Source organism: Blennius ocellaris, assembly GCF_963422515.1.
Source record: "Blennius ocellaris genome assembly, chromosome: 15".
Classification (NCBI taxonomy): domain Eukaryota; kingdom Metazoa; phylum Chordata; class Actinopteri; order Blenniiformes; family Blenniidae; genus Blennius; species Blennius ocellaris.
This window is the reverse complement of record NC_137664.1, coordinates 9,142,157-9,155,235: the sequence shown is the minus strand read 5'-3', so window position 1 is coordinate 9,155,235 and position 13,079 is coordinate 9,142,157. Positions and strand designations below refer to the sequence as shown.

At 38.1% G+C, this 13,079-nt stretch overlaps 1 protein-coding gene across 1 annotated transcript in view; it reads left to right on the top strand.

The window, feature by feature from the left end:
* The window catches only part of ccbe1 (collagen and calcium binding EGF domains 1), a gene marked incomplete at both ends in the record, with an annotated part of 42,846 nt that overhangs the window by 22,581 nt on the left and 7,186 nt on the right, over positions 1–13,079 (top strand). The window contains 4 exons of the mRNA XM_080510394.1: positions 6,727–6,779; positions 7,012–7,146; positions 8,824–8,961; positions 11,421–11,530. Coding sequence (XP_080366520.1) covers positions 6,727–6,779; positions 7,012–7,146; positions 8,824–8,961; positions 11,421–11,530 — 436 coding nt within the window. The remainder of the gene's footprint in view (positions 1–6,726; positions 6,780–7,011; positions 7,147–8,823; positions 8,962–11,420; positions 11,531–13,079) is intronic.

The window sequence follows — 13,079 nt, the reverse complement described above, 5'->3', positions numbered from 1 at the left end:
AGTGAGCTTGTGGCTCACCATGGATAACTGAGGTCAGACTAGTCTATGGCTATATTTCAAGGGGCCCCTGTAAACTGATATGCATCGCGGGCTAAATGAAATAAGTTTTAGGTGATGGAGGTGGCAGGTGGCAAAACAGACTGTGTGATGTCCTGATCACTCTAAGCAAGTGCAGCGCCCGCAGACTGGTGTTTCTGAAATCAAATGTCAGTCACAACATGGCGGAGTTGTGTGGGTGTGTGTGTGTGTGTGTGTGTGTGTGTGTGTGTGTGTGTGTGTGTGTGTGTGTGTGTGTGTGTGTGTGTGTGTGCTTGCGTGCGTGTGTGTTAGTGTGTGTGTCTGTTTGTGTGCATGCATTTGTGCGTGTGTGACTCTGCTCATTATTATTCTTTTACAAAAGTGTCATGAAGGCATTTGGGAAATCTGTCTGCCTTGTTCTCTCGGTCATGAATATGAATGAAATCCACATGTGTTTTGAATTTGTTTGCTGATTTGCATGAAGTGCATGAGCAAACAACAAGCTTGTAGAAGATTGTATTCTTCGCTGTTGTTATGAACGGTGCCACAAGCCGCGTGCGTCATCACACAGTGGGACCTTGTTTTGTATGCTTGGAGTGCTTCATCTCTAATTGTCCAAGTGTGATCTCTTTGTATAGTTATTTTTAATGAAACATATCATGATCTTTGACCATCTCTGTGGGTCTCACTGTGGATCTAAAGCACTCTGCAGTTCAGATAGTGTTAGGAGTTGAGATAGATCGGTAAATAGCCTTTGGAGAGTTAATGTTATTGATGTAGACTTGTTTAAAGGTGGACTGCTGTCTTGTGTTGGTTGTACACAGAAGCTGGAACTCTTTCATATATCTTGTATCCGATTTTTTTCGGCTTGGACCTCATTATGGTCGAACACATTACAACAAACATAGGTGGTGAATAAATAGCTGTTTTTCACTGCTTCTGCAGTCTCTAAGTCTCAAAACAGAGCACGTATGCACAGCTTTCGATTGTATCATTTGGCTTTGAATTTTTTCAACGATGATCCCTTACCTGAGAGATGTGTATCTAATGATTGTAAAAACATTTAAATTCAAATATGTACGCTGGAATTGTGTTATATTACTTTATAGCAAAACGTGATTCTGCGAGAGCTGCAGAGAATGTTTTTGTCACATCATTTGTCATGCAGTAGCACAATGAGGAGTAAGCACAATAAATATCAGATAACAGTCCAGTAATATTAAAATTAATGTAGTGCACCTAAATCTTAGTCCAAGTGCATAAGATTCCTGTGGTGCAGGTGATGTCTTGATGGAGGGGAAAAAGCTATCCTGTATTTAAACTGTATTGGTCCACACAATGTAGTGGTTTGCTTCTTTTTTGTCACAGCAAGAAGACCCTATTTTTTGGGGGGGGGGGTTTGGGGGTGTGTGTTTTTCCTGCGTTAACTCCACCAAACTGCCACAATCCAATGTTACATTGAGTATTAGTTGTAGTGAATGTGAGTGTAGGTGATTTTCTGTTGTCTTTGTTTTCCCACAAAGCCTTCGTCCATACTGGTACGTTCATTTTGTCTGTTTTTCCATTTCTCTCTGTGTGAATACAGACCAACAAAGCAATACCACCAGCAACATGGGGCCAGTACTGAAATTAGAAAAGAATGACAAATGGCTCAAGTGTTTGAAGAACGGCTGCGTGACGCCTTGAGATATTTCTCACAGTGCCTCCTTCTCAATATTAACATCAGTTCTACCTCCTGCTGTCCCCAAAGTAGTTATTAGTTACTTCTTTCTCTGTATTTCTACTAAGAATCTTGCTATTCTTGTTGGTCGTTGGCCAGTATTTTCATTTAAGGTGGCACCCTCTGGTGGATTGAATGCTATATGCTCATTCCAATGCATTGAATGCATGGAAATATAAAGGCAGTGATGTACACAATGTTTGAAGTTGATGTATGTTGTTGCTTGTACATAGAACATAAATGAGACTTCTGTTGGATTGGATAAAGAGGGTGCAGCAGATGAATAACAGATGAGGAAAACTTAATATATACTCCATACAAGTCAACGATGTATTCAAGATGCCCTTTGTACTGCAGCCTGGATACAAACCCAGGCTCCACACATCGACCTGCAAAGGAAATTTCAAAAACGAAAGATGAATGAAAATACAAAAAGCTTGCTGCAGTGCTTTGCAAGAATTTTTGACAAACTGTAGATTTTACTCTTGTTTACATACTCTATACTACTACTACATATTAGCATTACATGCACATTGGAAATTAGCCTCTACATTACCCGAAGTGATTTTTAACAGTTTCAGTTCTCCACAGGTATGTGGAAACTGCAACTGCAGGTATAACTATCAACTCAATGTTATATGTGCAACATGTTAGTTTAAATGTTTCTTTAACTGTGCGATAGTATATCAGCTTTGATTAATTGTTTCATCTATCAGGACTGTGATATACTCAAAGCCCCATATGTCATACTGTACTGTACATTAATGATGTGGTGACATGTTATTTTCATGTGTCAGGGGTTCATCTGCAATAGCTCTGATAGGTTTTCCTCCTGGAAATAAATCACATAAGTAATTTGATGTGATTTTATTGCCTTAGAGCACTGACCTTCACTCAAGTATCCATCACTCTGTGTCTTTACTGTGCTTGTTGTTTTAACGTGTACGTAGGTCATGCACTTATAATTCAATTTCTCACTCAGTGTGACTGATTTCATGTCCATATGTGTCAAAATATGGGAGGTTAAGAAAAGGACAACATAAAACTTCCCCTATTAAAAATTAAATGAATATGCCAAAAAAGGAAAATACAAGATTTTACTGTTATTGCATTTTTCAAAGTATTTTAACCTGCAAAGTAACCAAATCCCATCACATTTTGAAGTTGTTTATGTACTGACATGAAGACAGCTTGTATAACAAGGCTGAATATTACAAAGTTAATGAGCATTTTCCTGAACGTTAATTCAATAAAGAGTCCAGCAAAAAAATTGAATGTAAACGCAGGTTTGGATCCACTTTCCATGGGATGCTGTTGCCTCTTTCATGATCTTTTGGAGACGGACAAAGATGTTTGTTTTCTCGTGATTGTTCAACTATCCCTGGTTATTTTTTCAAGCTGGTTATTTGCTATAAGTGCCTTATGTTCTCATGAGGATGTTATTGAGACAAGAAACATTGGTTCACACAGGAAGCCATCCTGAAATGAATTCTCTCAGGGTGTCCAAGTTACTGGTAGTCTATCCCATCCGCAACCAGCACAAAATGTAGAATACTAAATTATTAGATGAGACTTTGTCAAAAAACATTTCTGTAGAAAAACAACATGCAAATACCTCCATACTTTGTGAATCGTCTCCATTCAGTAACTTTTAGGCGAGTGGTGTCAAACTCATTTTAGTTAAGGGGCCTCATACAGCCCAATGTAAACATCGTATGGTTCAGACCCTAAAAACTATAGAAAAATAAAGTTCATACCAATTCGTCAGAATTGTTCTAAATTTGAAAAGTCTACATTTCTTGGAAATCTTTTTTTATTTTTTATTTTTTATTCACAAAACCTGTGAAATCCAATCTACCACCATATTTGTCTTAAGACTAATATGGACGAAAGCCGACCACTTCCCAGAAGATTAGATATTTTCAGTCTTTAGCGTGCACAATTTCACAAACTCACCTTTGCTCGTATGGCGTGGACGTTATTTTCATTTCACCAGCATTCAATGCAAAATCACTGTCTGTGTTTACATGGACTCTTGTCGGTCAGTCTGATTGAATTCTTACTGATTTAGTGGATCAAGCCCATAATGCTTTGCACTGTGGTGTTGGCTGTTTGTGATGTGCACACATGATCCCACATCCAATATTGAAGATGGATTTTTTTTTTTTTTAGCTGGACTAATCAAGCATGTTGTTCATTTTAGTCACAAATCATTATCATTGATCAGAATATGATCAAGGAGAGACAATAATAGGTTTAAGAGTAGTGTTGTCTTCAAAGACATGTTAAAGGATCAAGTGGTGACATTATGTAACAAGCATGTGCACAAAGCCAGTGGGAAGGAATTCAATATGAAATGTAAATAAACTTTGATAGGTTAATAAACAAAGGCACACACCCTTTATTTGATCACATCACAATTTCAATCAGAAAGGGGCAATGTAATCAGGTTAAAATGTTTACATGATGCAATTTTAATCAGATCAGCATTCAATCAGATTACTTCTGGTCCATGTACCTGCAGCGACTGACGATTTGGCGTCAAGCATTGCAACCATCTGTTGTTCAGTTTTGGATCTCAGTATTGGGTTATGTCTGATCCTGAGTGGACAAGCTGCAGTTTATGCTTCCTTTGTTGTTTTTTTCCACGTTGCATCCCATGGGACACATATAACTTCCTTGCAGGCCGGTTTTGATATGTGGCAGCATGTTTGACACCCGTCGTCAAAGCATTTATTTTCTTTGCAGTATTTCGAGGATATTTAAAGACTTACATAAAACACCAGCAGACACTTTCTGTAGCTTAAAAACAACTAAATCCACATTGCATCTATCATTTTCTGTACCTCTCCCAGTGTTTTGCTTATTATGTGACTCAATGGCTGCTGGAAAACTTCAGCAATTCTAATATCTGAACAGCTTTTAAATGAGGCGCCTTTGTGTTAAACCCCTCTTCATGTGTACAGTTGTACAATTGCAAAGCACACACTCAATGAAAACCATCAAATACAAGGCGCGCACACAGCATATTTAGATGCACCACAAGTGGCCAGCTCTCAGCTCACTGAGGGGCCTCCCAAGTGGTGATTGTTCCTCTAATAACCACACCTGCAGGAGCAGCAGTGTTGAGTGTCAGCAAAGCCTTCGAATGTGGTTGTTGAGGGTTAATATCCTTCAGGAGGGAGCCTCAAGAGCTCAGTGGGAAGTCCTTATGGAGCCTCTTTAGGCAGTAAATATTCAGTCATGTGAGTGAATAAGCACTTGGTTTCTGTAAATCGCGTCCACATTAAAATGACTGTGAAAGCGGTCGACTGTAAACGGTGGACCCGATGGGATTGTACGGACACACAGTTGATGATTTACTTTGTTTTACTGGGATCAAATTTCTGCCATGCAAAAGCTTCTGACCCTTTCCAATGGCTCATTCGATTCATGAATAAGATTGGAGCGAACAATTGGAAAATCTTGGTTGAAATGTAGGCATCCTTAGTTTTAGCAGTATTGTCCAGATATTCTGCTCCAAATCTCTGATGGACTATTAAAGTAAGAGAGCTCAGAAATCAGTCTGCAGCATCTCAGTTTAAGTATCTACACATGACATATTTTAACTTTCTTGCTTTTCCATGCCATTAATTCAACTCACTCGATTATTGGAAAATCGTTTTCTATTATTGTCTCAGTTTCACTTCACATCCTGACCACTCTTTCTTTAGACAATCAGAAGGTTAACGTTTGTGGATGTCCAATGATTCGGCTATTAGAATGAACTTTTCCTCAAAATGCCTAAATTACATTTCCATTGTAAAAGTATAAAAACATGTGTGAGTACTGGACTTTACTATAACTAACAGTGTTAAAATGTTTAAAGCAAATAAGTTAACTAAAGAAGAGAGTGGTAGCAGCTGAAACTGACTCACAAGCCTGGAGTTTGGTATTTGGCAAATAATTTAGTTGGTTGTAAACATGGTAGGAATTGTTAGCAGTTTTGCTCTTAGTCATATGTCAAAATGAGTTGTAACCCTGGTTGAGCTATTAATTTCCTAAAAACCACAATTGGTTGTTTGCAAGAGCTTGGAGTACCTTGGAATATTATAATCATCATAACTGCTTCTGAACAAAATCTGTAAAGCATTATAGTGTAATCGTGTTTGGATGTCTCTTATCAAAGAGAGTGTGACAGCACTGTATTACCATGACTTCATGGTGTAATTGGATTTTTTTTTTTTTTCTTTTTTTTTAATCATTTAGCTGTTTGAAAGTAACACCTGGTAACACTTTTCCTTGGAGTTGGTGCGTGAAAGGAATGAATAATACCTCGTAATGACATGACTCATGGTGATAAAATATTACACTGCATGGTGTTATTAACACTCAACATAGATGAGGGTGGGAATGATGAAATGGAGAATGTGCAACTGGAGAACCTTGCTGCTTCTTTTTGTCTTGTGCATTTGGTACCTTTCGCCTACATACACCAAGATATGCATTTCTGGGGAAAAGTTGTTTTTCATTTCTTTTTTCCAAGTTGAAACTGAAATGAAACCACACAAGTGAAGAGGAAAGGTTATGACTACAAAATAGAAGATGATTTGGGATATTAGTTTGAAATGAGAGATTCGGAGAGACCAACTTGAATGGAAATGGGAAAAGTGCAGCATCGTCAGCAGTTTCTGCTCAGGGAAGTATTTCAACTGGAATTTTAAAAATTAACAAGGACAAACTAGACACAGCAGTTTGATCTGCTGTGACCGCGTGTACTCTTGTTCTTCAATTAGGACAAGAACGTGATTGACTCGTGGGCATTCAGATCACTGTGCAAACTTCAAAGGCGATCCACCAAAATGTCATTGAACGGTTTGATTTTAGACTAATATCAGGGTAAAAATCAAAGTTAGATCGAAGGTTGCGTCCATTATATTGAATCATGTGACTTGTTAAGTGAATGTTAAAATATTTTGGCTCTGTCTTGTCTGCTTGATATTTAACAGAAAGAAATGTTGCAAGGGCTTCAAGTTTGTGTTGGGCCAGTGCATTCCTGAAGGTAGGACAAACCATTTAAGAAGCCCCTTTATGTTTTTGTGATTTTTAGGGCGAATCTGGTGTTTATTCCTTGTCCTACTGGATCTTTAGTCCTATTATAGAAAATGAAAGTTTACATTCTGCTTTAGCCTGTTTTGAAATTGGGAAAACCTGATGTTGCAGTTAAATATAGAGATCATTTAATGTGTTTTGTTTTGATTACATTCATGCAAGCTTTTGATTTCTCTCTGAAGACTATGATGTGTGCGCTGGCGCCCCCTGTGAGCAGCAGTGTACTGACCATTTTGGCCGAGTGGTGTGCACCTGTTACCCCGGTTACCGTTATGACCGAGAGCGCCATAGAAATCGAGAGCAGCCCTACTGTCTGGGTAAGACTTGTGCAATACCACATCCACTTGATTCATATTTTAAAATGGCTCCATGCTTGGATATTCCTGGATTTGTAATTCAAACCTTTACAGTCTCAGTGAGACTCACAAGTGTAGTTACATAATCAAAACCTTTTTTGTCATCAAGAAAAAAATTAATCTTCCAGCATCTTTCAGTACCTCTTCAGTACAGAATGTCAAAATGTTTTACACAATCCCCAGATTGGCTTGGTCTGGCTCCAAAACAGAGTCTGGCAAAATGCCTTTCAAAATGCTGCTGGGTTCAAAATAATCTGCAGAGGAATGTAGAGGAATGCAAAACTCAACTTCCTTTTGTTTATGTGTTCATAATGCCATAGGAGTTCAGTAGTATCAAGACTAAATTTGAGTGATTATAAATATAATGGGAAGCAAGATGGTGCAGATATACAATCACTGTTGTCTTACAACAAGAAATACCTGGTTGGAATCTGAGCTGAGTTTGCCTGCATTTCCTGTGCCTGGCACTCATGCTTATTTTAACTGGTGAGCCTGCGTGTGTGCGTAAGTGCGTGCGTGTATGTAAGTATATGTGCTTAAAACACGCAGAATTAGAGGGGATATATTTAAGATATGACTATTTCAGTTGTGAATTGCATCACTGTGCATGAGGTGCAGAGGAGACGTCAGTAAAGTTGTATTAATTCAATGGATGTATTTCTGTTGGATGAAGAGTGAGTGGATGGCCACAAGTGGAGGTTAAGTCATTGGCCATTTGACATTAGGTCAAAATGAGAGAATCTGATCTCAAAATGTTAGCAACAATAAAAAATAAATACATTTAAAAAAATGAAAAAGAGGAACATGAAGAGCATAATTAAACAATGATGGGCTGGTACGGTCTTGTTAAAATGGGCTCAAATGATGAATATATGGATATACAGTTGATTAGAGGGATGATTTTTAACTTTTGAAGCATTTCTGTATTTGAAAAAAATAGTTTGGATAAATTACTCTAGATATAAAAGTGAAATTAATTACATTTGCAAATATGTATATCACATCCAATAGATTAGGAATTCTGATTTTTCTGATATCCATATGCTGATACCCACCGGTGTTAGCCTGTAATTGCATTTCTTGTTGAAATATAGTTTCATGATGAGCAATGATATCTTCTCTCAATGGAATCACAGTGTCATTGTAAGTTAATATCTTCTGTAAATGAGTCGAATGTGGTTGTGCCTTGAGTGGAGCAACAATGTCATTCGACTTTATTTAGATTTTCTGACTGAATGCGCTGACAAACCATGGTGGTATGATGCTGTTTTATATCTGTACTGAACTCAAGCACTGCTGCGAGGAGGGGAGTACTGCTGTGTGACTGCTCTGTAGCCCAGAGTAGTTGCAGGTGTTACATGACAACTTCTCTTTGTACACAAATAAAGCAGTAATTGGTTTAATCAACTAATATTTCCGGTGTCGACGAACAAGGTGGTGAATGTTTAATCCTTCAGCTGACTAATCATGCTCATTTAAACAAGAAAATACCTCAGTTTATGTTTAAAACCAATTAAAAGCTCATATTCCATTCACTGTAAAGGGATTAAGTTTGTGTATACGTATTATTGACATCCGAGCGATCTCGATTGACGTTTTGTTCGGTTGCTGTCTCCTTTCTCTCACTGCGACATACAGACATAGACGAATGTGCAGACAGGAATATAACTGCCTGCTCTCAGGTCTGCGTCAACTCCGCGGGGAGCTACAGGTGTGAGTGTGAGAAAGGCTATTTCCTGGAAGAAGATGGGAAAACATGTACCAAGGGGGAGAGAGGTGAGAACAGTATTTACTGACATTTTCTTTTTCTTCAAGGGTCCATGTGACAGTGATGTGGAGCTGGTGTAGGCACATTTTGGTGTGCGTGCGTGCGTGCGTGTGTGTGTGTGTGTGCGCGAGTGAAAAAAGAGGAGGGAAAACTGCAAACACAGACACCTGGTAGTCATTAGACATCTCTTCCCCTTTGTGGATGTCAGAATAGTTCTGTCTCCTAAACACATCGCTCGCCCTCTGACTCCAGGTCTTCTCTGATTTGCTGAATGCATTTGAGAAAAACATAAACGGTGCCGGTGATTTAAAAAAAAAAAAAAAAAACTTTTTCTTTTTCAGCCCCAGTTTCAGTTTCCAATGAAGCAGTGAGAGGCTGTAGATTTGCTACTTCCTCCCATGAGTTTATCTTCCATTACCGACGATAACATTTCAGTAGAGGCCGGGGAGTGACAAACTGTGATGCATATCACCGTGCTCCTGCTTGACGTCCTGCTGTGTAACACTGGAGGAAAGAGGGCCCAGACACTTTCATCCATTAAGTCCATGCATGTGTGATGCTTTATACTTAAACTCTCACATCAATCCAAGTGTTGCTTTTCATGTTTGTCTTTTGTATAAAATGTATTTGTGCGAAACATGCATATGAGCCATACATTGTTTTTGATTATTAAGGATTACAAACAAATAAGCGTTGCTCTTTAAATAAATCAGTGAGCCATGCGAATGCCACCAGTGTCCTCTGCATTGAAACAAGCATGCCTGTCAAAGTGAAAGTGCAGCAAATGTCAACCACAGTCGAAAATAGGCCAGTGGCCAAGTGAGCTGCCACAATTACAACATCCACAGCACAGTGATGACTTCGAATATTACGCTGTCGACAACATTGTCATTTGCAGAAGGGGAGGGTGAAGATTGGGAGAGGAGACATTCAACAAGTATAAAGCATGCTCTAAAGCAGTGGTGGCATGTGACAATGTATTTGTTCATGAGTTTTTTCATGTATCTGTATTTGTCGGTTCATAACTTTGATATTTATTTTGCTCATGACTTTTGATTTTCATTCCCGACATTTGTGCATACATTTTTCTATCAGTTGCTTTCTTAAAACAAGTTCATCACTTCTTTCATTCCTTCAGCCTCCACAAAGGACGCTTGAGAGTTCCAGTGACAGAATAGAACACTCCACAAGATGGAAAAGTTGCCAAATATCTGATTTAAGTTACATAAATGATTGTTGAAGGCAGGTATATTCATGTCCTTCAAAAGATATTGTTCACTTAAGTCATTACGTTTGCTTAATGATACAGTTTTTCACTTAAAACTATAATACAATTGCATTATCATTAACATTTGTTTGCCAATGATGAAGCTGATGTGCATTTAAGGGCCCCCACCTACCCCAACCAGAAAAAGATACCTTAAAAAAAAACCTTATCCATCATTAAAGTTAAAAATCAATGTCTGCTTTTCAATTTTATACTCTTTGTACAATTCATAACCTCTACTTTGACACTGTTACTTTATTAAAGGATCTGTAGTTTTACTCAAATAAAGCACATGAGTACTTTTACCAACTCGGATGTAAACAAAATAACTCTTATAACCTCTTATCTGACATTTCACACGGAGATGACTGTGTTGTTTGGCTCATGTTGTGTGAGGAAGGGCCAGCGAGTCAGCCAGCTCTAAGCCGTAGCAGGTGTTACGGATGTCATCATGGCCCTGAGATCCATTGACTCCTTTTATGTTGTGGTAGTTTTAGGAGCAGCTCAGCCAAAGCTGATCTTTCACCTCTTGTTGTTATAAGCCCGCCCTCCCAGAAAATGACAACAATGAAAATGTGTTTAGTGACACGCATCACAGTCTTTTCAAATCATTCCAGAAAACGATTTTTGACATATTGAACGTCTTTGGAAACAAATCTGCTTATTTTCTTTACATCAAATTGATTGTAGGTGGAGTTTGAGGATAAAAGGGATGTCAAGCTATGAATATATGTAATATGTTACAAAATTTACTTGTGAATCAGCCAGTTGTGGGAATTTGCACTTTTCCAGAACCCTTAGCTTATTGAGAATCAGCTTCTCTTCAATCTACTGAAATAGGTCACAAGAAACTTGTGTAAACAATGGCTGTGCAGAATCAACCCTCCTTATTTAACTCACTCATTCACTAAACAGTCTGTTTGCTTACTTGGTTCCAATAAAGTCATTTTTATCACTGATAATCACACTTCTGTTTCTATATTACAATGTTCTTAGAGACTGCTTTAATGTGGCATGATTGTAATGGGAATTTTGTTTTTATGGAATTTATTTTTTTCATTCAGACAAACATCCCTGAAAACTTTTTCTGGTCTGAAAAGAAACATTCAATAAGTGATGATTGTTTTTTGTTGTTGACATTTTTTTTTTTTTTTTTCAAAATTCATGTGGTGTGAATATTTGTTTCCCACTGTTTTCCAGCAGTGCATCTCTTTGAGAAGTCTGATAATGTCATGAATGCTGGGACTTGCTCCGCCACATGCGATGACTTCCACCAGATCAAGATGTCCGTCTTGCAGCTTAAGCAGAAGGTAAAGATAATTGACAAAAAGAGAAAAGAGATGCTTCCTCAGTAAACCTCATGGTGATATTGCAAGAACACAAAAAGACAGAAGTAATCACATGGAAACCGAATATTTTTTGTGATAAATAATATGTAGATATGATCTGCATAGACTACTTTTAGAACATTAAGACCAACTTTTAGACCAGTATTTTACATTTTGGTCAATGCATCCATTGACCAGAAGGGTCAAATTTAGAAATATGTAACAATCTGTAAATATTACTAGAATTATTTAGAATTGTTTTTTTTTGTTCGACTATTTTATTAAATGTTGTTTTATTCCTGTTTGTGTCATATATGCAAAAGACAAGATTAATATGTTAATTGTAATTATGAGTTGGACGGCAGGACATCAGCCCGTTTTAGGACAATGCTGTAATGTCGTTGTTAGTCTATTTGAGGGACGGCTGCTGTGATAAACCATCTAATAAACTGTCAAAACAAGTGTTCAGCAGCACCAAGAAGAATAGCACTGACAAAAGTACAAAAGAGTGTTTCTCTTCTACAGAGTGCAACATAGCAAAGATGCCATTTTATTTCATCCGGATAGAAATACGTCCAGAAGAGGTCATGTTTTATTTCCAATAGTCCTTCTGCATATGTTTGCAACTTCAGTCTAAGGACATACATAGAAAACACTGAAAGATCATGCAAAATCTACATTTAAAGGCATCATCAGCAAACAGATGTAACCAGAAAGTTACTTTCCACGTGATGACAATACTAATCGTTGCACTAGACTGATCTCCAAAGACTTCATTATCGACATGTTTTTGAAACAGCATACAGACTTCCTCCACTGTTTTGAGCTATAGTATATCACTTTATTCGCTAATAATAAATAAGTATGTTCTCCAAGGAAATTCCTGTATACACATGTGTAAATCGGTTCATGCAGAACTTACATTTCCCTCTGTGTAATTGCAGGCATCTGAGCCTATCTTTGCAGTCTATCAACATTGGCACTCAACATGTGTCACTATAACAATGATACAGTACTTCCAGCTGTGTGGTCCAGGTGTTCCCTCAACTCTACTGCACATACTTTATATGTATATTAAAAGCTAAATGACAATACTGTTTACACTACAGATGAGCACAAACTAGCCCCACACGGCAGGTTTGTGCATGTTGGTGTACAGTCTACCCACGGTCTGGAAACAGTTGAGGTTAATTGGTGACTCTAAAGTAGCTTGTAGGTGTGAAAGTGATTGTTAATTTCTCTGTGTTGGCAATGTGATGGATTGCTAACCCTTCCAGGATGTACACCTCCTTTACCCATGGTCAACTGGGGATTGCATGCTGCCCGACACAACCTGCCGTGTTGTATACAACGGCAAAGAAGATGCAAGAAAAAATATACTGTGCTTGAGAAAAGCCTATTCTCATATGATCGTGTTACAGCAAGGTTAGAGGTTGAAATGAGGAACCTCTTAAGATAAAACACTTGTTTCCAAGGTCACAGGCTGAAATCCTGCATAATTGTGAATGATCAGCAGGTGAACTACAGCCTT